At 42.2% G+C, this 25,012-nt stretch overlaps 2 protein-coding genes across 5 annotated transcripts; both read left to right on the forward strand.

Annotated features, from left to right (window-relative positions):
- The first annotated feature begins 773 nt into the window (after positions 1 to 773).
- On the forward strand, positions 774 to 11,943 carry EIF5A2 (eukaryotic translation initiation factor 5A2). Of its 3 annotated transcripts, XR_013347095.1 has the most exons (6): positions 774 to 913; positions 1,452 to 1,644; positions 3,839 to 3,943; positions 5,799 to 5,930; positions 6,791 to 11,409; positions 11,620 to 11,943. XR_013347095.1 is itself a non-coding variant. In XM_077826224.1 (5 exons), the coding sequence occupies exons 2-5, from the start codon at positions 1,480 to 1,482 to the stop codon at positions 6,848 to 6,850; spliced, it is 462 nt and encodes a 153-aa protein (XP_077682350.1). In that variant the 5' UTR covers positions 774 to 913; positions 1,452 to 1,479; the 3' UTR covers positions 6,851 to 11,943. The 3 variants fall into 3 exon arrangements, 2 of the variants coding, with proteins under 2 accessions (XP_077682350.1, XP_077682351.1); XM_077826224.1 differs by having other exon boundaries at positions 6,791 to 11,943; XM_077826225.1 differs by having other exon boundaries at positions 784 to 913; positions 1,455 to 1,644; positions 6,791 to 11,943.
- A 9,101-nt stretch (positions 11,944 to 21,044) lies between these two features.
- Positions 21,045 to 24,693, forward strand: RPL22L1 (ribosomal protein L22 like 1). 2 transcript variants are annotated; one of them, XM_077826725.1, is made up of 4 exons: positions 21,045 to 21,140; positions 22,619 to 22,711; positions 23,356 to 23,477; positions 24,431 to 24,693. In XM_077826725.1, the coding sequence occupies exons 1-4, from the start codon at positions 21,132 to 21,134 to the stop codon at positions 24,573 to 24,575; spliced, it is 369 nt and encodes a 122-aa protein (XP_077682851.1). In that variant the 5' UTR covers positions 21,045 to 21,131; the 3' UTR covers positions 24,576 to 24,693. The 2 variants fall into 2 exon arrangements, with proteins under 2 accessions (XP_077682851.1, XP_077682852.1); XM_077826726.1 differs by having other exon boundaries at positions 21,067 to 21,140; positions 22,622 to 22,711.
- The last annotated feature ends 319 nt before the right edge of the window (positions 24,694 to 25,012 follow it).

The raw sequence follows: 25,012 nt of genomic DNA on the forward strand, positions 1-25,012 counted from the left end.
TTATTACAAGGACTTATTTTTTCATCTCTGTACAAGATCAGGAATTGCTGAGTGCTGCAAAAAGGAGCAAGAAATACCCCTGGTGAATGTAAGTGAGCGCTGCTTATTATTAATACTAATGATAATACCAGGAAGAGGCGTGATGCAGGGCTGCTAAGAAAACAACCCCTTATTTTGGAAATACTTTAGCAACCCTACATGCCACAGCCCTGCAGAACGCGCACCCCTGGCAGGCCGTATGCCCAGCATCACGGCTGTAAGGCGAGTCGCCACGCCAGGATGTGTGGCATCAAAAAAGGGACGGCCCTTACAGCAGGGCGGGTAAGCCCCAAACCAGCCCCTTTACACGCTCAGAAGTTGCCTCGGTAGCAATGGCCGCCAGCGTCACGTGACATGCTGCTGGTTGGTGGGGGGAAGGGATATTGTGACCCAAGCCGCTTTCCATAGTAGGCGAGACGCGGATCATCCCACAAGTCTGTGGGGAAACCTGTTTCCGGTTGGAGAGACGCCCCAAGCGGAAGTGCTGTTGCTTTAAGGCATGTGGAGGAGGAGCAGCTCGAGGGGAGGGGAAAGTGAACTTTCCGCACCACGTGGTCAGACTCCAACCAATGCTGAGCGGCGGTGAATCGCCACGGTAGGGGCGCGGCGCGGCGCGCGGGTGACCCGGAAGTTTGTGCGCTCCGAGTCACATGGAAGGGGCGGGGCACCCGGAGCCCCGCCTAACCTGGCCTCCTGGCAGCCAATGAGAGCTGCGCCCGCGGCTACAAAGCGGAAGTGGGGGGGGTGGGGGAGTATCGGTGTGCGCGTGAGGCTCTACCGCTCTGTCCTGCCTCCCCCCCGCTTCCCCGGCTGCCGCAGTGCTAGAGGCCGGGCGCGTGTGCGCAGCGGGCGACGCTCCGTTTCCTGTCGGCGGGTAAGAGCCGGGCCTGGCGCGCGCCGCTCCCGGCCGTTGGAGTTGCCGGGGCCGCGCGGGGTCGGGCCACCCCGCCACTGAGCCGGGCGCCCCGCGGGAGGTGGGAGCCCTTCACCCTCCCCGCGGGTGGGCCGGGCGCACGCGGTGTGTGGGGCGAGCGCGGCTCTGTCTCCACGCGGCCGGCACCCCCTCCGCAGTGCGGCCGGGCGCCGCAACGGCGTCTCCGCAGGCACGTGGGCAGGGCCGGAGGCCTCCCTCGCGCCGCTGGCCGGCCCGGGGCGGGCAGACCCCTGGGCCCAGCTGAGGGGCTGCCCAGGAGCACGGGCTGCCCGGCCGGCCAGCAGCCTTGGGGCAGGTCGGCTCCCTGCGCCGCTCAGCGCCCAGGCAGGGTACACGTGCACCGCAGCTAAACCCCCGCGCCCGGCCCGGGCTAAGGGGCTGCTTAACTGCTGTGTAGATGCCTTGGGACCCTTCCCCCCCACGTTTCTCTAAGGTGTCCGGTTGCTGGTAAAAGCTGCATCCGCTCCTTATTCTCTAGTAGTACCCGCTAACGGACCCAGCGCACCATGGCCGATGAGATTGACTTCACGACTGGAGATGCTGGTGCTTCCTCCACCTACCCCATGCAGTGCTCTGCGCTGCGCAAGAACGGCTTCGTCGTGCTCAAGGGACGTCCTTGCAAAATTGTTGAAATGTCAACCTCTAAGACCGGCAAGCACGGTCATGCTAAGGTAAACAGACTGGCATGCTCTCATACCTTTCCTTTTGGGCTTGAATATCTTCTCTCTCAATGACTTTATTTTTTATATTAATAATGTTGTGTGTGTACACGTATACACACACACTCTGCACAAATCACCTGTCAGATCTCTAGATACACTTATAAGAAAAGGAGTACATGTGGCACCTTGGAGACTAACAAATTTATTTGAGCATAAGCTTTTGTTAGTTTGTTAGTCTGTAAGGTGCCACACGTACTCCTTTTCTTTTTGCAAATACAGACTAACACGGCTGCTACTCTGAAACTTCTAGTTATGGAATTATTATGGACATAATACCAGCGTGCCCATGCCTCAGGGCAAGTTTTCTGTACTATTCAATCCCAACTCTTCAGCAAATGATAAACAGTGGGGGTAATATTAAAGACAAGATTCTATGTATGCATTTTCCTTGTAGGATCTTGAAAATTACATGGGGTAGACCAGAGTTTATGGACTTGATGGAAGTGCTCTAAGAAGGTAGAGGGATTACAGACTAGCCTTTGCCTAAAGGTGGATTTGGAAGGCATTGGGTAATGCATGTTAACAGCCTACTGTAAACAACTGGAGGTGCCTCTAACATATTAAAGGACTCAATATAACCCATTTTATAGACTTTCCAAATCCTAATTTAGACAATCTAGAATTAAGGTACTGTATGAAAGAGTCTTGCCCCACTTTTTGAGACCATCTAAATGGCTTGGCTAAGTAGACATACTTTGCACTAGTCCTTGGTGTGGCTTCACTAAATTCTTATGTCTCTAGCTAACTGGCAATTAATTGATTTACTTAATCTGTTTTTTGAAGGCTGGTGTGGACATTCCCTTGCCTCTGTTCTAGGTGACAAATACTTGGCTTTTACCACATGCTAATTGAGTACTTAAGTCTTCACTACACTTTTGTACCTTGAAGTAGAAGCCTAAGGTATGTCTGTCTACTAAACAATAGAGGGTAACAGCAATTAACTAAAGATAACAAAAAAAAAATCTACGAGACCTACACCTGCCCCTGGGAGCAGTATAGCAATATATGGGTTTGCAGGGGACACTCTAATGGCTTTAAAATGTTCTGATCAGACCCTCAGGCCTCGTCTACATGTTGTTAAGTTGACCAGCTACATCACTCAGAGCTGTGTTGGATTACCTAGATCAGTGGAAAATGTTTTCTGTTGATGCATGGAGCATATGAGCTATGGTGCTACAGCAGTGCTGTGGTAGCTGTGCAGCTGTAGCAGTTGTAGTGTAGACACACTTTTGGTTAATCTTTTTCTAGAAACTGTTCTTAAAACTAGTTGTCTTCAGTGCCTACCAGCAGCTAAGATGCCCTGAAATAATTACCAAAATAAAGATAAGGGCAGGTAACAACCTTGGTCATTTGGGTCTCTTAGTTAATTGACCTGGAAACAGCCCAGATTTTGATGTTTAAGAGGGTGGACAGGGAGACCTTAATTGGTGTTAACAGTTGATAGCCTGGTTTATACCAGGTTTTAGTCTACGTTCCATTGTGGTAATACTAGTTCAGCGTAGTCTGGCAATCATGGGAGTCTTAGCATAGACATGTAACATCACAAAAATGTCTAAGACCATAGCAAAAAGACTTGTGAATAGGTTAGTTTGGTGTTAGCACTACTAGGGCGTTTTTAGAAATGCCCCTACTACTGGGGGAGAAGGGCTTAAATCCCACTTCTCTCATCTTTCAGGCCTGGCCCAAGCTAAGATTTGTAAGTATATATCTTTACCAGCACAGACTTTTTACTGTAGACTTGGCTTATACTGGGAAAAGAGACCTTTTGGCATTGCTGTACTGGTTAAGAGTGACTTTTTTTCTCGCACTCCTAACCAACATAGCCTTAAATATCAAATCTAGTGATGTCATTGTAGAACTGGGATACCAAAGCTCTAATTTTCTTAGTCTCCTTCTTTAAGACAAATGTTTCAAACCATCTTCATATATGACCGGAGGTGGGGGGAAGGGTACAAGCAGAACTTTCTCTTTCAGGTTACCCATAAACTCTTGGACTAAAATTTTTGCCCCTCCCATTCAAAGTGGAATCGGTTTTATATATAAAATGAACCAGTAACTTAAACTGTTGCCTTGAACAGCAGGCTGCCAGTGACTGATCCTAAGTGGAGAAAAAACTAATTGCTCTTTACTACTCTTCTTGCAGGTTCATTTGGTTGGTATTGATATATTCACTGGCAAAAAATATGAAGATATCTGCCCATCCACTCATAACATGGATGTTCCAAATATCAAGAGGAATGACTATCAAGTGAGTCCGTTTACTGATGATGTGATTAGACAGCTTCCTAACTGTTGTCATAATGACAAATTTCAGATACTACAAGTAAATTAGCTCCACTCCTAAACTGCATGTCATATTGTAGCTAGCTTAAAAAATTTAAAAAGTTGCTTCTCCCACTTCAGACCCTTTTTCTTTCTCTCTTCTGAGGGTAGTTACTCCCTTGTTGAACATACTAGCTCTAAAATTTTGGCCTGAAGTCTGGGATATTAACTTCATTTTGCTGTCAGGGAGTGCAAGGTGGTAATATGACTCTCTAATGGGGAAAGGAAAATGGTTATATACTGGAGGATGGGAAAGTATCTTTACTACAGGGGCGAGAAAAGACTTATCTTTGGTAAGATTTCTGGACTTCCTTCAGAGCAGCACATTTACTCTGGGCTTGAGTATACCTACTGAATTTCTTTTGACTTGAAATAGACTTGAACTGTTTAGCTGGCACTGCTCCAAAGTCATTCTGATTCTACTAAACACTATTGAGGAGTGTAGATGCAGGGAACTGGTTCACAAATGTCCTTTGTTAACTTGATAACTTTTTCGAAGTGTTAGAAGGATGCTGACAAATTAACTAGACCTCAGATCTCTGCCACCTTCCTGTCTACTTTTCACTTCTCCATAACATAATTAACATCTTAGGATAGTCAAGTTTCTAGCCTTGTTGCTTTTATTCAGTCTTTTAGTCTGCGTGAAACGACAGCTCTGATGAATTCAGAGTGCACTGAGTTAAACATCTTAGAACCAGGGGCACTAGAAATTCAGTCCACTAACTCAGTGCAAATGATGTCAAAAGCTGGATTACTCTGAACGAATGAATTATGGAGGATGGTAACAAAATATGGTGGAGTTCATCTTAAAGTTATTAGTTGATATCTGTCCAGATCAAATGACATCCTCAATTAGTATTAATTGGCAAACTCAAGGTCACATGGTTAGAGTACTAATGCTAAAGCTCCTAATCAAGGTGGACTGTTCTTTATTGCCCCGGTATGCATAATGTACACTGCAGCCTGCAGTATACATGTTCTGGATAGTAACTTTTCTTCAGAGCTGTTGGTGCTACATACCAAGTACTAAATCACAATATTAGAGCTTGAGCTTCCCATTTGTATTTTTAGCATTGTTGTCCTGGCTCTTTAGTTCACTTAGAGGTCCCTCTAGTAAGCTACTGAAAAGTAAGGCCCTCTCTAGAGCCATTAGGATATATGAACTTTCATATGTGATGCAGTCTTATGGGCAGTTCTAGCCTTTTGGTGTCCAAAGCTAGTTACTTGACTGTTACCATTCAAAAATTAAAATAGCTTAACTTTCATACAGAGAATGGCAGTCTAGAATTTCTTCCTGACTCGCCTTGTGAGTGCCTTGTAAAGCAGCACTTAAGAGCTAGAGTTAAAAACCACTGCATTTGGTTCATTCAGATAAATGGAATCTGATGTGATGGCCTAGAGAAATACTCTCTAAATCATCAAGTCAGCTTATTTGTTTTGTAGTTGTGCTACCACCCAGGACACTTACCCTTGTGCTTAATAACTTGACCACTTAAAACAAATGTGCAACTTAACTTAGTTTAGCAGAAGCTAATAGCTTTCAATCCCTTCTCTTGAAAGGTCATTTAAAACAGTCATGTCATGATTTGCAGCCTGATTAGGCAACAAAGTTAACATGATGATGTAGAATCTGTCTCCAAACTACTGTGATATTTGAAGGCGCAAGTAACAGGATGGCCTAGTTTCCATAGTTGATACACTGAATTAATACAAACTAGTAAATCTTGCTATTTAGACAAATTAGCAGGATGAATTTTCTAAAAACCAACTTCTCCCTATAGCTGATCTGTATTCAGGATGGCTACCTCTCTCTGCTGACAGAAAGCGGTGATGTTCGTGAGGATTTGAAGCTGCCAGAAGGTGAACTAGGCAAAGAAATAGAGGGGAAATACAATGCAGGTGAAGATGTACAGGTAAGAACAAAGTATCAAGGTGCCACTAAAGGGCAAGTTTAAAGGGTATCTGTACTTTCCATAAGATTCTGTGATAAAGAATGGTCCTGGTCTCTTACTCTCTCAGTCTGAAGTTGGAAGCATACCAGTTTCCCACACTCTAACTCCTTCCTACCAAATTTAGGAGTATAGCTGTTACAAATGAACCTCCATAACCCAGCTCAAGCAGTTAAGTGGTCTCCCTTCTGTGGTTGATGGAAAGCTTGCCGGTTCTCACCTCAGTTGCATTTGCATGTGTCCAAACTCTTTGCTGTGCCCCAAACTGGAAATTACAAGCCAAGTTGAGACCTGGTCTAAACTTAAGTTTTGCTGGCGTAGTTGTGTGGGCTCGGAGCTTTGGCGGGGGGGAAGGCGGGAAATTACACCATTACCCAACACAGCTATAAAGGTAAAAGTTGTAACGGAAATGCGGCTTATATGAGCAAAAGCACACTCTTGCTAGTATAAACTGCATCTCCACTAGGAGGGTTTGTCAGTATAGATAGGTTTAGCTGTCTCTGACATCTGCTATGAGAGAAGAACCAAAAGCTGCCAGTCACTAACATAACAGATGACCAAGCAGCAGGGTAAAGAAAGGGATGCATATCCAGAGAGAACACCTCATAGGGCCAGATGGAATGACCAGCTGTAGGAAACTTTTTGTATCAGATTAAACACATTTCCATGTTATCTGTATTTACTGCTACTTCTCAAACAAGAGGAGGTGGGGATAGGAGTCCCTCCAACATTAGTTTTCGGTGAAGTTTCTTTTATCACATATTGGTTTGTTTCTTGTGATTGAGTCATCCATACATTTTTAATGTTTATCTTTTGTCTTCTAGGTGTCAGTCATGTGTGCAATGAGCGAAGAATATGCTGTAGCCATAAAGCCCTGCAAATAAATGGGATCTCCAGGCTCGAGCAATTGCTCAGGTCCGGACAAACCACAGATCTTAAATTTGGTTCTGATTGTCACCAAAGCTATGGCCTTCACAAGCAACCTCATTTCTTTTTGGATTGTTTCAAAATAGTGCTGGATTCTGGATTAGTGTTGCAGGCTGACTGGCAATTTTCATAATCACTGAGGTTTTAATTCCTTCTGAATTGTGTACCTCTTCTAACATGCCTGTAGGCTTCAGTTTATGGGTCCAAGAAACCTGATGGTTTCGTTCATTAGCAGGTATATTTTATTTGTTTGAGCAAAACATGTCTGTCTGTGTGAACAGACAGTGTACAGTATTCAGGGGATTTTAGATAAGATAGTCAATGGTATCTAGGATTATAAATTAACCTAGAACATAAATAGTATTTAGTTTTTTGCCATAACATTTAGGTAGAACTGTCATAATATAGAATTGTTTTAACTTAGACATTAATATTTTGTGAATTGGGATTCTCACTGAACTGTGGGTGCTGATCACATTTCTTAGACCATGAAATTCAAGTGATTAAAAAAAAAAAAAATGCCAGTTAGCTTGACAAAGTCCTGGTGGTCATGTGCAACTAACTGTATTACCTCTTGTTATAATCTCCCTTTGCCAACTTGTTGGCTTGCTTATTGTAACTTTATAAAAATGTCAGAATCTGCCTTTGGTGTAGGCAGGCAGTCAGAATATTGGTCGGATGTTACATAGCCGGATTAAAGGTGCACAACATAGGTGGGATTAGATGTTAAAGTGACACTTTCACTTGAGGCCTTTGTCAGACTTAAATAATAAAAATAGAAAAATGCAGTTCAGTTGCTCTTATTGTATTATCTTAAAATATAAAAAGGAGTGATTAACTCCACAGGAATCTCTTGCAGTGCTTCCAGTATTAGGTGTAAATGTTCAGGTTCTAACTACTTTGATTTTATAGCACAATGAGTATAGGTTTTTGACCACTTTTTTTTTTTTGAAAATGATTTGTAGCATTGAGACTTAAATGCACATCTTGTATAAAGGAAACTTAACTATTATAAATGCAAACTTTTGCATTTGAAAAGTAAAATATACGCACAGCAGACACCAATATAAAACATAATCATGGCTCAAATATAGGAGTAGTAATAGTAAGTTACTACATCTACCTGTTCTAGAAATAAACATGGCAGAAGCTACATAGGTAACTTGCCATCAACACAGCAGTTGTTCCTGACTCATTTAAAAATGTGTATTTAGGCATGACTTTGTTAACAGCAAACATGAAAAGCTCTGCAAAACTGACAGAATTGTCACTAACTTAGCATCTTGTGCTTTCTGTATAGTGCTCTTACACATAAATTTCATTCTTCTCTATAAATTAGTTCTACGACTAGTTCATGGCTTAAACTTAAGTCATATTTCCCTATAATGAGGCTTGGCAAAGCTAAATTTGTTTTTTATATTAAGTATTTTTTATCAACTCTAAATTTCAGTTGTAGGAAATTTGGGAGCAGGGGGAGATAATGGCTACTTAATGACAGCAGATGTTGAGATTCAAAAAGTTAACCATTATAAATCTCTAAAATACAAATGGCCAACATCATGTGTCAAAATATACAGCTAGATGTCCTTAAATCAAACTAACTTCTCAAACAGCATTTTTCTTTGTACATTTTGTTTATCAATGCCAACATTTGTAGTTGGTTTGTGAGGATGGTCAAATAGATTTTTACTGATGGATTAAAAATCCCCCTGTCCTTCCAAGCCTACTTCTAATGAACCACTTTAAAAACTTGCCTTAAGCTTCAATGGCTATTGACTAATTTGGGACGATTTAAATATTTGGAATGCTACCCTTGCAAAACATACACTGTTCATAATCTATCTTTCATTGGCTACAGGAGCCATGACTTTGTGCTACTATACACTATCTTAAAATAGGTTTAACTTAGGGTAGGAACTCTCTGACCTACTAAAGGGGTTGGAGCAGAGCAACTATCTGTCTTATGAGCTGAACTTGTATATGAAACCTAGTCTACATCATGGTAGATTAATGAACCTGAGTGATGAAAAGTAAAACACACTGAAGGTATATATGTGCCTAGTATACCATGATGGAGGGGAGATAATCATGCAATCATGATCATGCAGCTCAGGCTAGCAATAAATAGCTACCCAATCCATCGTCAAAGTACAATGTACTGTAACTATCCTTACAGCAGTCAAGTATCACTACATATTTCTGCCTTGCTTATGGGGCATTGTGATTGAACTTCCTAAATGGCACCTTGTTTCGTATGCAACAATAAACTTGATTCTTAAAACAGGGCTCTGCACCCTACTACAGGCTGAAATCTATAGTGCTTTCTTAAGAGCTGAACCTCAGTGCTCTCCTTGTCTTCCTGTACTCTACCAGGAAGTGGAGTGTGGGAGGGTAGGAGGGAACAGCGGTGCTTGTTATGACATTTCAGTATCTCATAGTGTGGGTCAATAATAACCAGTGCCTCTGGACCTGGTCTTAAGGGCAAGATGCGGAGCCTGCAACCAGCTAGGATGTCTAGCACTGACATAACCAAGCTAATGCAAGTTCTGGCTGCTATAACTATATTTTAATATTGTTCAAAGGCTGGACAAATTCAACTCCTAGTGTAGCAACTTACTGTGTTAGTACACTTAAAGGTCACACATGCAACACAAATATTTCATGCAATCAGATGTTGGATGCAGCTGGTCCACAAGTGTGTCCAAAAGGTATAGGACTAGCTATCTCAAAGTTGTCCCTTGATTGAGAGATTTCTTAGAGCTAAAAGGCAGTTCTGCTAACCCCTGCTTGCAATTCTGCAAAATATAGGCTTTGAGATGACAGTACTTCTCCAAACAAGAGTTTGTTCTGTTGGCTGGTTCTGTAGCAGTCTTGCATATGACTAAATACCTATTGCTTATCCACCTTTGTAAAGCACTTTGAGATCTATGCAAGTAATTATTAGGTGGTCATACATATGGAGTTGCTTGGAGAGAATTAATCTATTACTAGTATCTTGGACACTTCATCAGTTAAGTTACAGTATTATGTTTTACTAAACTTAAAACCAATGTTTGAGCCATTTCTTTAATAGCAAGCTATTTCAGCTTATTGTCAATAGTCATATTTACAATAAACCTTTAAATTAGCTACTAGTAGCAGTTCAAATTGCTGCATCTTCCTGAAATCTGTCAGAAGCTTCATGAGGGTGAATTTCGTGCACTCAAAGCTCCACTTTAAAACAGATCTTATCTATTTACCTGGTTTGTACTACTAGCTTCTAAATTAAGGGGTTTTTAATTAACTTGCTCCTACAAGAACATGAAAACTGCGAACTCTTAGCAGCTGCTGCAATTCCCTAAATTGAAAGGTGGAAAACTAAGGGGTGTAGGAAATATTTTCACTTACTGTTACACTTTTATGGCACCAGTCTTTATAGGGTTTTTGTCTTTTCAAGTCTTTAAATGTACTATAGGCTGTTTTTGGCCTCAAATGTTGATAAATATTTAACAACTTAAATGGACCCTCTTAATTTTTGCTTGATATGGTTGCTTTTCGACTAGACTTGTCAGTTGAGCCATGATTTGAATGCATTGTTCTCAGGGCTGAAGTTCATTATTTTAACAGTAACTGCTTGCAAGTCTCGTACAGGGTTTTTCTGATCCATAGTAGCCTGTAGCTTGCCAAAGACGGTGCACCGTCTGTATAGTCTCAGAATACTGTATTCTACATAATCTGTAAAAGAATCACCTTTGGGAATAGGTCCAACTACTGTAGTTAGCAAGCTTACTGAATTCAAGCATGTTAAATTGTTAAATGGACTTCAAAATTCAATAAAATACACTTTTTGATGAATAATTAGAATATAGTTTGTTACAAGAATTCCGGTTTGGTAAGGAAAATTCAGTATGTCCTTACTACTAAGGCTGTTGGGTATCACAGTGAATTTTATGTATTAAGACCATTTTAATGAAGGTATAAATCTTAACATGAATATATTATGCTGAACATATGATGGAATTTTAGTTTTGCACAGTTAATTTAGAGCTTCTTGAGTCTCATTTTAACATCTGTAGTCTAACCCTAAAGTATTTGGCTTTTGAGGGTGATTCTGTATTGTGGTAAATAACCAGTGTAAACTTAGAAACACTCTTGTTTAGTTTAAATGCTTGCTGCATATTACTGTAAAATAAATGATACCCCATTATTCTCAAATTATTCTATATTATAAACATATCAAGTACTAGTCAATGTATTTTTTTAAAAAGGGAGAAGGAAGGGGAGGGATGTTCTAATTACTGTATTTATGCAATGACATCTTACTAAACATAGCGCAAAACAAAAACCCCTGTAAATTATTGTATCTAGTCTTTAGGGATAAGTGAGCAAATAGACCTGTTGGTTATCAGCTGGAAGGATTCAAATATTTATATATTGTAGAACATATATTGCTTTTAAAGTCATAAAACCAATAACTTGAAAGGTATAACTGTACATCTTTCTTTTCTGTAATAGTGAAGCTCTCAGTTACTAAGAGGTTTCAGAGTAACAGCCGTGTTAGTCTGTATTTGCAAAAAGAAAAGGAGTACTTGTGGTACCTTAGAAACTAAGCAATTTATTTAAGCATAAGCTTTCATGAGCTACAGCTATCCGATGAAGTGAGCTGTAGCTCACGAAAGCTTATGCTCAAATTGGTTAGTCTCTAAGGTGCCACAAGTACTCCTTTTCTTTTTGCAGTTACTAAGAGTAAGGGAAGTTTGGCTTACAAAAGATGGTTGAAAAAAGGCCCTTTAACATTTAGATGATGAAGAAGCTGGCTAAAATGTTTCTATGAAATATTTGCACATTTTGACTTTTAGTTACAGCAAGGGGGATAGTGGAAGCTAAACTTAAGGTCCAGTCTTTAAAATACCTTTTTTTATTCACTACCTTTAGCAATACATTTGTTCATTCCGTGTGAAAAACATTTTTTTTAAATTAGAAGGGCTTGTCATAAAGTTGTACTGGGGGCAGAGGAGTGCTGACTTTCCTGTCAAAAGAAATAAAATCAAACTCTAACGTTTTATAGTGACTATTTCTTGACATGTTGTGAATGTTGTAAATTTCTCCAAGAATAAAGAAATATCATAGTTATGGGCATGATATAAGAACCTGATTTTTATCAGGAAATACTCCTTTGTATGTGAGTAGGTAGAAACTTTGAAGTTGGAAGAATACTTCCCTAACAAACTGAATGATAGTTTAGAAAGAAAGGTGATGGCTCTCTGAATGCTGCAGTCATGCTCCTTATAGATTTCTCAAATTGCTGGGTTTCGTCTAATTAGGAAAGAAGCAAGGTTTTACTAATCCATTGCTTCTAACATAACGCAAATGGGGTGACACGCTGCAAAGAGGCATCAGAATGGCCATACTCGGTTAGACCAAAGGTCCATCTAGCCCAGTATCCTGTTTACTGACAGTAGCCAATGCCATAATCATCTGGTGATCCATCTCCTGTAATCCATTCCCAGTTTCTGGCAAATAGAGGCTAGGAACACCACCCTGGCTAATAGCAATTGAGGGACCTCGCCTCCATGAACTTACCTAGTGTTTTTTTTGGGGGGGGGGGGGTTTGAGCCCTGTTCTAGTCTTGGCCTTCACAACATCCTCTAGCAAAGAGTTCTAAAGGTTGGCACTGCATAGGGTCAACAAATACTTCCTTTTGTTTGTTTTACCTGCTGCCTATTAATAAGGAGTCAATAACATTTACTTTTTCCACACAAGTCATGATTTCACAGATTTCTAGCGTATACCCCCTTAGTTGTCTCTTTTCCAGCCTGAAAAGTCCCAGTCTTGTTAATCTCTCCTCATATGGAAGCTGTTCCATACCCCTAATCACTTTTGTTGTCTTTTTCTGTTTCCAATTCCAATATCTTGTCTGCAGATGGGGTGACCACATCTGCATACAATATTCAAGATGTGGGTGTACTATGGATTTACATAGAGGTAATATATTTTCCTGTCTTACTATTGATCCTTTTCTTAGTGATTCCCAACCTTCTATTAGCTTTTTTGACAGCGGCTCTGGCTGCTGCAAATTGAAGGGATGTTTTCATAGAGAGCCATCCAGAGTTAACAAGATCTTTGCGAGCTAATTTAGACCCCATCATTTTATATGGACAGTTGGAATTGTTTTCCAATGTGCATTACTCTGCATCTATCAATACTGAATTTCATCTGCCATTGTGTTGCCCAGTCACTCAGTTTTGTACAATCCCTTTGAAGAGTTACAAAGTCTGCGTTGGATTTTACTATCTTTGGTGGTTTTGTATCCTCTACAAATTTTGCCACCTCAGTATTTACCCCTTTTTCCAGATCATTTATGAATGTGTTGAACAGCACTGGTTTGGGTTGCCAGTGCTCCAGGATTGGCCTGGAGTTTCCAGCATGAAATATTAATCTTTAATTAAAGATTGTCATGTGATGAAATCTCCAGGAATATAGCCAACCAAAACTGACAGCCTTAGTACTGGTCCCAGTACAGACCCCTGCCACTATTTACCTCTCTGTAGTGTGAAAACTGGCTGTTTATTCCTACCCTTTCTAGGTGTGACCTTCCCTTTTATCCCATGACAGCTTACTTTGCTTTAAGAGCCTTTGGTAAGGGACTTTGTCGAAGGCTTTCTGAAAACTTAAGTACAGTAGCTATTGAATCACCCTTATCCCCATGCTTGTTCACCACCACCACCCTCATTACCTGTTTCTAGAAATCTAGCACCTTCTCTTCCAAGTCCTCTGAGCTGTGCTAGCCCAGACAGCAAGATTGTAAAGATGCTCCCAGCCTCACTTTGCTGGCAAGGGAAATGGGTAGCACTCTGCTCATTTCTGACATGTTCCTAATGCTTTTATGTGTGAACTGGGAATATGCAACTTCCTCTCTTAAGTGAGTCCTGTGTTGAGGGCTGATGAGAGGGAGAGACAATTGTACTGGGCCTCTGAGCACAGAAGAAGCCCAAAACATCTGTGTAAATAAAGTGAAATGCGAGGAGGTGGGGCTCCACTGAACATGATGTACTAGGGCCCCAAATTTATCATGATGGGCCTGCTTATGTTTCTTACTGTTTTGAAGATCTAGCTGCCTGTCATCCTCACCAAAGAGGCATAGAAAGTGTGCATTAAACTGATTGTATAAATCTCAGTGGATTAACTCAACATAATTTGGGCTAAAATTTTCAAGAGTATTGTCCTTGTCAGGGTTCCCTTCCCCACTCTGAACTCTAGGGTACCAGCTTAGGTTAAGAACTTCCCCAAGGCACAAATCCTTTGTCCTTGGACAGTATGCAGCTGCTACCACCAAGTGATTTAGACAAGAATCTGGGAAAGGACCACTTGGAATTCCTATTTCCCCCAAAATATCCCCCCAAGCCCTACACCTCCTTCCTGGGAAGGCTTGAGAATAACATACCAACCAAATAGGTAAACCAGATTCTTTAAAAACAGAACTTTATTATAAAGAAAAAAAAGTAAAAGAAGCACCTCTGTAAAATCAAGATGGAAGATAACTTTATGGGGTAATCAGATTCAAAACACAGAGGATTCCCCTCTAGGCAAATCTTTAAAGTTACAAAAAACAGGGATAAACCTACCTCTTAGCACAGGGAAAATTCACAAGTTGAAGAAAAAAGGTAATCTAACATGCCCTGCCTTATTTATTTACTCTTTTTGCAATATTGAGACTCACTTTAGGATGGTTTATAGGAGAAGGAGATTTCTGACCTGGTGCTTCTCTGCTTCCCAAGAGAACACACAAACAAAGCCTTCCTTCCCACCCCTGATTTGAAAGTATCTTCCTCCCCCTTGCATAATGACAGGTTTCAGAGTAGCAGCTGTGTTAGTCTGTATCCGCAAAAAGAACAGGAGTACTTGTGGCATCTTAGAGACTAACAAATTTATTTGACCATAAGCTTTTGTGGTCATCGGATGCATGAAGTGGGCTGTAGGCCACAAAAGCTTATGCTCAAATAAATTTGTTAGTCTCTAAGGTGTCACAAGTACTCCTGTTCTTCTTCCCACATTGGTCCTTTTGGTCAGGTGCCAGCTAGGTTATTTGAGGTTCTTAACCCCTTCTAGGCTACCCTTAGCTGTATGGTTATGACATGTAATTTAGGCACTTAAGTGTGGGATTCATAAGAGGGATTTAGGCTGAGCACCGCAGTGCTTAACTTTTAGGCCCCCTGCCACCAAGTGGAATTTGCATTCCCAAGTTATGCATCAGGGCCCCTTACACAATGATTGAGGAGAGTGAGGTGCTTAAAAAACAGAGCATGTTAAGTGGGGAGCTGCCTGAGTTAGCCAGTAGGAAATGCTGAGGAGAAGGGTAGAGTCTAAGCCCTGCCCTCAAATGACTTAAGCACCTAACTCTGGCCTAGGTGTTCGGGAGGTGCCTTTCCATACTTCAGCTTCACAGCCATGAACCCACTCTTGATGTTAGGTGCCGAAAGCAGGTCAGTCTTTCCTTAAGGAAAAATGAGGTGCAACCTGTACCCAATAGCCCTGTGCTTAGGACACTCACGCAGGGTGTGGGAGCTGTGAGTGCAGATTCCCATTGTGCCTGAGAGGCAGGGAATCGACTGCAGGTTGACCACTGCTCAGATGTGTGCCCTAACCATGGAGCAGATGTCTGACACAGAAGGTGCTTGAATGAAAATTCACAGGTAAGACAGATTTTCTTTTTAAATTTAATAGTATGCTCAGAGCCTATGTGTAGGTATGTTTTATGTTTCTAAATAAAAAGAAAAATAATTGTATGTGGCACTAACTCTTGTACACATTTTAATTGTTAGTTACACCACAGAGACTGTAACGACCGTATTTGGGATTACTTATCTTTAAACTGGTCATATGGCTGTTATATAGTCACTGGCGTTTAGACATGAAAATTGTACAGAATCTCTCACCACCCAATGTGAAATTTTGTGGTCATCAATGAGGACTCAAAATGAACTTTCAAGTTATGTGTGAAGTACTTGCTGCTTGTTGTGTAGGTGTGATAGATATGGCACTGTCTATATGCACTGTCTTTGGGAGCTCAGACTGTATTAAGTTAATGTATCATTGTGAGCCAGGGATCATATGTAATTCCATGGGAGAAGGTGACCACTGCTCCTCTAGGAACTAAGAGTAATGGCGGGTGTTTAGGCCAATTCATTCAGTTTGTAACACCTCTAGAAAAGTAACACCATGGTTGAAAAATCCCAGACAGGAGGGCCAGAGGCTCATAGCTCTATCCAAGTCACATGACAGTTGAGGAGCTGGGAGCCTACAGCCTCAAGGGACTACAGAGGGGACATACAGATGCAGTTGCCCTGAACTGTGGCAGTATTTACACAAATCCTGTTTTGGTGTGTGTGTGTGTGTGTTTTTGTTTGTTTTTTTACAGAGTTCTGAGGCTATTATTCTAAGAATTGTGTAGGTGCATAAGTGAGCCAGCTTCAGCTGTCTTGCTCATTAGGTGCGCTGAGAATCTGGCCACCAGCATTTGATGATGATGCCTCAGCTGATGTACACATGGGCATAGGCACAGCAGTGACAATAGGCCATTTCTTTTTACAAATCTGGCTGTATAGCTGTGACACTACACCGCATATTCTTAATAGAAATATTGTTATAATATGATTATAGCATAACTCTGAGCTGTTTTGTGCAAGATAAGGTATGTGAGATATCACTGGAAAGGTTATGATTATGATTATCCTATTTGTACGCATGTATAATTTCTGTATCTGGAGTTAGGAACATTGACTATGTATCAATTACAAGTGGGTTTACACCTGGGGGAACGCTCACCAGACAGAATGCAATCATTTTGGATGGGCCACTAGAGAGGACAATAGGTCTTAGAAGATATTTATCATTTTCCTGGAAAGCTTTCCTGTGGACACCGCAAATAAACTTTTTACTCATGGCTGTTTTGACCCTGCAGGATCATGTGATCCTGTCACCTGGTACTGGACTCCGTGATAGGACACCAGTATTTTTCCTGGTGGGAGGGAGGGAGGGACACGATCACAGAACCATACTGGAAAACAAAGTGTTCCCACCATATGTAAAACCTATTTAAGGCAGGGTAGTGACTTAATCAGGGTTGATTCTTCATTGAATCCCCGCCCAGGATGACTGCTCCAAACATCTAAGAAACAAAGACAAGGTGGGGGAGAAGGACTGAGCCCAGACTGGAAAGGTGTCTGGCCTGTGAAAGAAATACGTGGAGTTTTAAGCAGCAAGCTAGAGCAGCTTGCCTACAAGAACCTCTGCAATCTGCCTAAAACAACATTTAGGGTGAGAAACTACTACTTGTAACCAGTTTTTTAGTATCTTAAGCTTAACTGTGTTTTTGTTTATTTTGCTGGGTAATCTGCTTTTATCTGTTTGCTATCCCTTATAATCACTTAAAATCTGTCTTTTGTAGCTAATAAACTTGTTTTTGTTTTCTCTAAAACCAATTTGTGGAATTCATAACTAGGGCGGGGGGGCAAAAAAATGTGCATATCTTCCTCCACATTGAGGGAGGGAGCGAATTTCACACGCTTATGCTGTACAGTTCTCTGTGCAGCGCAAGATGATATTTTGGGTTTGCACTCCAGAGGTGGGTGTGCACTTGAGTACTGGGTGTGTGCCTACCTGTGTGTGTTGGAGGAGGCTTGAGGGCCTGGCTCAGCAGGACAGGGTAAGGGAGCCCAGGCTGATGGAACAGGCGGGCTCAGTGGTACCCCAGTATATCAGGTGGCACCCTGGAGTGGGGGAGGGGGTAACCCATCACAATAGCCCCCTGATATATGCTGTCCGAAGTGTTTCTAACAGGTTTTTCCAGATCATAATCATGAAGGAGAAAGTTGGAAGAAAATTAAAAGGACAGTTTTCTAGTACCTTGGGACATACAGGAAGAAACTGGACCTAGTGGATGCTCAGAGGTGAATGGAGGGGAAACTGAGACTTGGTGGGAAGGAAGATAAAGATACAGGAGCAATCAAGCTACAACCCTGACCTTTGTGGGGATCAGGAGAGAAGAAATGTTAGGGGTCAGGGGTGGGCTTCTGTCATTATAGTATGTAAAGTTAAGGAATAATTTAAAGCAACATGTAGACATTAACTTTTAGTAGCTGAAAGCCTGTACTAGCCTGTCACAGGAGTAATTCATAGAGTTATGTGTGTAAAAGAAGTCAAAAATGGCTGAGACCTTAAGAGTTGGGCAGTGACAGACCACAAAATCTGGTAACAATTGAACCTGGTGATACTCTGAATAAGAAGAGCTCTCAACCATGCTTGTAGCTGGTTCTATTGCTTCACACTGAGTACAGTTATTCTAAGCTCCAGAGTCAGGTTCCTGGAATATTATGATATATAGCTATAGCTTATGCTATATAGATAAATGGGGAGTTTGTGTTGCCACTTTGTGACCATATAGGGATTGTTCCCAGCCTAAGTGTGGTCCAATGGCCCTTTGTCCTGCTGCAACAGTCCCTTAGTGCTAATCTATTTGAAACTGATACAGATTTTCTTGTCCCTGTATGCAGGCACTATCTCTTCTACCACCATGTAAGGGTAACACAGACCTATTGCAAAGTTGACTGAATTTCCATATTTTGTCATTCCACAGCCTCCCCCATTTCTAGTTGTGTGTTTCTATCTCCCCTTCTTGTTCTGTTTTCTGTTGCCAACTGTCCTTATGTTCCCACTGTGCTGGTGTCTTGACTCACTCTCTACTTTGATCTTAAAGCCTTTTGTATTGACAGCAGGTCACCACTTTACATGGATTCCAGTCAGAGAGAGGGTGACTATATGTTACAACAGAGGGTGTGAAAGATGGTTTGGGGGAGTTGAGGATGAGAGAGAAAAAGTTTCACCATTTCAAGGAGTAGAAGTTTTCAGGATTAGAACCTGTCATTATAGCTTATTGAGGACGTTTTGCTGGCTGCGAAAGGCACACAGTACAGGAAAATGATTTGTAGGCTGAGTGCTGCATAGGAGCTGCTAACACAACAGAGCCCGCTATCTTTGTGGAGTCTCACTGAAATCAGTGGGATGGCTGTAAAGGTGCTAAGGTCTGTGTTAATGTAGCCCAGGGGTAGGCAACCTATGGCACGTGTGCCAAAGGCAGCTCGCGAGCTGATTTTCAGCGGCACTCACACTGCCTGGGTCCTGGCCACGGGTCCCAGGGGCTCCACTGCTGGCTTGGGGTACCGTCTGCCAGTCCTGCTCAGCCCACTGCTGGCCCCAGGTCCCTGCCACCGGTCCTGGGAACTCCGCTGATGGCCTGGGGTTCCAGCCGCCAGCTTGGGGCTCTGCAGCTGCCCCCAGTTGTGGCCCACTGACCCCAGCCTGGGGCAGTGAGGAGTACAGACAGGGGAAAGAGGGGGCACAGCTCAGCACCCCCACCTTAAAAATTGTTCCAGCACCACTGTGCTGGGATATTTTTAAGTCCTGGTTTGCTGCTTACATCACTGTCATGCCACGTGGAACAGCGCTCTGCATTTGACGTTGAGATTAGAATGTACATGCAAGAACTGGAATCAGAATTTTCTGACAGATTTCAAGATTTCCAGCAGTTTGGCCCAATGCTTTCTTTTCTAATTAAACCTGAAAAGTTCAACGAAAGTGACTTGGATTTGTTTGTATTTCAGTGGGTGGGTGTTGAAGTTTTCGAAATGCAGCTCATTCAGTTAAAAAGCTCAGAATTGTGGGCATCAAAGTTTGGAGATCTGCGGAGTGCACTTGAAGCTACTGAGAGAGATCATGGGGCCTCTATTCTGACCTGCTGGACATCCGTGCAAGTTAAATTTAACTGTTTGAAGAAAATTGTGTTTGCAATGCTTTCAGCATTTGGATCCACATACCTGTACGTTCACACATGAAATCTGTCCTCTGTCCCTATTGGAGCTGGTTAACAACTGATCATTCAGAAGCCTCTGTGCAGCTGAAAGTATCCAAATATGTGCCAGACATTGGAAAACTCAGCAAGGAAAAACAAAGGCAAGGATCACGCTAAACTGATAAGATCTGTATTCATTTCATTTTAAATGAAGCTTCTTAAACATTTTAAAAACCTCATTTACTTTACATACAATAGTTTAGTTATATATTATAGACTTATAGAAAGAGACCTTCTAAAAACATTAAAATGTATTAGCGGCACGCAAGACCTTAAATTAGCGTGAATAAATGAAGACTCGGCACATCACTTCTGAAAGGTTGCCAATCCCTGCTGTAGCCTAATGCAGGGTAAGGGCCATAGTTTGCCTGGGCCAAGAAAAAACAATGTCAATGATGGCCCAAAGTGTGACTGCTTCAACATTTTCAGGCAATACAATTTGTATTTGCAGGGCAAAGGGCACAAGCATGAGTGCAGATGCTTCCTCCCCTTTTCCTCTTTACAAGTTTAGGCCCCAAAAGTCCCGCACGGAGCTCTGCCAGGCTTTAGGGGTACACCTGGGCAAAGCTTGTGGCAGGAGCGGGACCTTAAATAACATTTTGAAAAACTTCCCCAAGGTTTTGTTTTAGGTTGGCTGGATTTGCCTTACTAGTGCAAAGATTTTTTCCTTTTTAAAAAGCCTGACTTTTTTTTTCTTAGTTCTTAACGTTTTGGCAATTAACCATTCCTGGGGCAATCCTGGGCTTTGTTTTGTTGATGTTGCTTTAATCGTGTTTCTTAAAGTTGGGGAAGGGAGGGGGGGCAAAACCCAACCTCCCAACCAATGTTCCCTCTATTTTCTGACAGGCCCAGCACGCAAAAAATTTCTTCTGTACAAATTTTTGATTGTGCTTCATTTGGCCAATGTGCTCTCTTCTGTTCTGGTCATGTACACAAAAAAATTCGGTGCCAATTGTTGTGTGCGTGGCATTTCGCCGTGGGGGGGGCGGGGGTTAGGCTCTGTGTCCATGCGCACAGCTTAGCAGGAACAGTGCTCCCAACCCTGCTCTATGGCATGCGAACAAGAAGGAACGCAATCCTCCACTCCCAGAGGCGCTGAGCCTGCCCCGGCCCCTGCTCCTCCCACCTCCCCGCGCCACATGACACAGGCCGGCGAGCGCCCTGCGGATAGAGCGCAGCCACTGCTAACGCCCACGCTCCGCCCCCTCGCAGGCTGTGACGCAGCATTCGGCCACGTGTCCCTCCTTTACGCCACACGCTCCTGCGTGATGACATCACACCCACGCTAGACATAAAAGCCCAGCGAGACGGCGGCTTCCGCCTTTTGAGAGGCCTGAGCGCGGGCTGGCGGGATGGCGCCGGTGAGTGAGAGGGCCGGGCGCGTGGCACCCCGGCGGCCGCGGGAGGGTTGGGCAAGACACGGTAGCGCTGCGCTGGCCCTCTCGGCCCGCAGACGGGGGCAGCCCCGTTGTCATGGCTCCAATGGGCCTCAGTGGGCCCTAGCTGCTCGCCCCCCCTAGCCTGGAGCCCGGCGGCCAGCGGGACAGGTCCTTCCCCCGCCTTACGTTAGGGCTGACGCTATCCCGAGGCAGAACGCTGAGGGCAGGGGGAGCAGGGCCGCGGCTGGGGTAGCGCATGAAGGGAGCAATCAAGACTGCAGAGCTCGCGGGGTAACCGTGGGCTAAACGCCTAACTGCGTCCGTGCCTCAGTTTCCCCGAAGTCGAGCTAACGCCTCGCTGCCGTGCCGAGGTGGTTATTAGCCTCGCGGAGGGCGCTGAGGTCCTGAGGTGAAAGGCACCATGTAACTGCCCAGCGCGTTCAAACCGGGTCTTTCAGTAGCCTGACTCGGACCCTGGGAAATCTCAGCTGTGCCTCGACCCCTCTGTGCGCCGGCTGGGGTGCTCGGACATGAGCACCTAAAGTTAGGCACATAAATCCATATTTAAGCACCTCAGTAGAAGTGGCCCGCTTTTTTTTCAGAGGTGCTGAAGACTCCCTGATCCCATTCATTTGAATGGAGCTGGGGGTGCTCAGTACGTCCAAAAATCTTCTGTGAAGGCGCCTGTTTTGGTTCGCATTTTCAGACATGGGTGCCTGAAGTCTCCTTCTCTGAGCATGCTTTGTTGCTGTACCTTCTATTTTGGGAGTTAGCCCAAGTTGACTTTTAATGCCAGTTTGGTAAGGTCTTTCAGTACTTACCGTAAGTACACTGGTAATGAGAAGTCCAATCACTGATATATATAGAAAAAGATACTAAGGCCGACACCAAGAAGGCTTTGCTAGTATAATTACACCAGTATAATTAAACTCTTATATTTGTATAAAAGTGCTTGTACTGGCATGAGCTCTACTAATATAAGTGAAGTTACACTGGTGAAACTGCAACTACAGTAGGGCTTTTACCAGAATAGCTATGTTAGTATAGGGGTAGCTGTGTTAGTCTGTATCCAAAAAAAACAACAAGGAGTCGGGTGGCACCTTAAAGACTAACAGATTTATTTGGCCAAATAAATCTGTTCATCTTTAAGGTGTCACGAGACTCCCATTGTTTTAGTAAAACATGAAACTCCCTTTCTGACATACCAGTGCAATAAAATACATAAGTTTAGCCTAGGCCTTAAGAGCCAGTGTAACAGGAGGTGTCAGGTAATTGTGTGGCCTACTCCTTGCCAGGGGTAGTGAATGAGTCCATTTAATGATAGTACAAATAAACTAACAAACAGGATTCTGTTTTCATGCAGATGTCCCTGGTAGTAGTAGGTTTTTGTTTTTTTGTGGTTTTTTTAAGTGTGTGGGGGGGGGAGTGATATATAATAACTAGTTGACTTATTTTTAAAGCAGAAAGACCGAAAGTCAAAAAAATCAACTTGGAAGTTTAGCCTTGACCTCACCCATCCTGTAGAAGATGGAATATTTGATTCTGGAAATTTTGTAAGTAGCTCTATTATTCGTACTCTTAATGAACAACTTTATAATATGTTTAAGTATATATGGAGATCAGACCACAGCTGACAAAGTATATGAATTATGAGTTTAAGAAAGTCAATTGTCAGTCAGTATAGTTTTATCTTTTACATAAATGCTTGTTAAAAAGGCTTGAATTTTCAAACAAAAGTATGAAACATCTTTTATAGATAAGAAATATTTTATTAATTACATTAAAAGTTTCAGAGTAACAGCCGTGTTAGTCTGTATTCGCAAAAAGAAAAGGAGTACTTGTGGCACCTTAGAGACTAACCAATTTATTTGAGCATGAGCTTTCGTGAGCTACAGCTCACTTCATCAGATACATGTATCTGATGAAGTGAGCTGTAGCTCACGAAAGCTCATGCTCAAATAAACTGGTTAGTCTCTAAGGTGCCACAAGTACTCCTTTTCTTTTTACATTAAAAGTGTTATTCAAGATTGTTAGAGGTTGTTTCAGTTGCTTACAGCAAGATTTTATTGTGTTATGTACATAACATATACAGTACATTTGGGTTTTTAACATGTTCTATATGACTAGGGTCCCTTCCCTAGTGCATACCTAGGGCACCATTCCCTAGTGTTCCTTTTTTCCTCTTTTATTGAAATAGGAACAGTTCCTAAAGGAGAAGGTTAAGGTCAATGGAAAAACTGGAAACCTGGGGAACATAGTTCACATTGAACGTTTTAAGAACAAGATCACAGTCGTATCTGAGAAGCAGTTCTCTAAAAGGTGTGTATCGTTTTTATATATAAGGTGATCGTGGATTTTCTTGTCCTTGTATACATATTATGGTTCAGCTGATTCTGAATTATGATTAGATGGACAGGATATAATGTAATTTTGATATATATAGAGAAAATAGTGTGATATCTAATTTTCTTAACATGTAAATATCAGTGACTTAAACCAGACCTACACACAGTTTTTATATCAATTTAAACTTAGCCGTGTGATGTGTTTTTGTTCAGAAATAATTAAATCAGTCTACTCCTAGTGTGAATTAAGGCTATGTTGACACTACAAACTTTACAGTGGCAGAGCTGTGCCCCTGTAAGTTCTCCCATGTAGGTGCCCTAAGCCAAGGGGAGAGAGCTCCTGCATTGGCATAATTAAACCACACCCCTGACCGACAAAAGTGCTAGGATAGACATAGTCAGTGTTTAATAAAGTTGCCTTATACTGGGTTAGCTTATTTCCCATAATTTAGGGGAATATGCTGTATCAGTATAAGCACCTTTATATTGGTGTAATTGCATCCACACTGGGGAATTTGGGGGGGATTGTACCCCTTTAACAGTTAAGGATTACAGTTTGTGTGTGTAGATAAGCTTTTAGGATGGGGAGAATACTAAACTAGTATAGTGCTAGCGTCGGTTTCTGGTGCTTTGACATCACTGTCTTCACTGACATAGCACAGTGTGATAGTGAAGTATAACACACTGTGAAAATTTGATACTTCAGGAATGAAATTCTGCATATGAAGTAGTTAATATACATAGAGTCCATTTTAATTTCTGAACAGGAGTGTTAGGCACGGTGACCTTTGGAAATATTCAATGTATACTAAAAACTGCAGTTTTTGTATTTGTTACATTCATAAAATTGAATCCGGCATGTCACACACAAGATAGCAATAAGAAGTCTTATGAGAGAATGTTAATTGATATTTGCCTTTTTTAAAGGTATCTGAAATACCTCACAAAGAAATATCTCAAGAAGAACAATCTTCGTGACTGGCTTCGTGTGGTCGCATCTGATAAGGAGACATATGAGCTGCGCTACTTCCAAATCAGTCAAGATGAGGAAGGATCAGAGTCTGAGGAATAAATGAAGCTTTTACTGAAAGCTTTATACTCTTAAACAGCGTACAAAAGACTAAACATCTATTTATGAAAGCACTTTAACTTATTGGTGAATAAAGGTTTTGTACACTGTTTCAAAAAAAGTTCCTGCTGAAGTGTGGTCAGCTTACTAACCTTTCTTGTGTTTTCATTCACAGTGAAAGGTCAGTGTAGAGAATTGTACTTCGTTTGCAATTCTCTTTCATCGGGGTAAATCAGGAGTAACTCTTATGAAGTCAGTGGAGTTCCACTGGTGTAAAACCACTGAAAGAGAGGAAAATTGGGCACTTTGCACTTGCATTTACACTAAATTTACATGCATTCAGAACGCATAATCACATTTGGGTTTTGGCATTCTTACAGGACTTCTTGTGACTCCAGAAGGCCTTTGACCAACTATTTCCATCTTAACATGCCTAAAAT

Source organism: Eretmochelys imbricata, chromosome 9, assembly GCF_965152235.1.
Source record: "Eretmochelys imbricata isolate rEreImb1 chromosome 9, rEreImb1.hap1, whole genome shotgun sequence".
NCBI classification, from domain to species: Eukaryota; Metazoa; Chordata; order Testudines; family Cheloniidae; genus Eretmochelys; species Eretmochelys imbricata.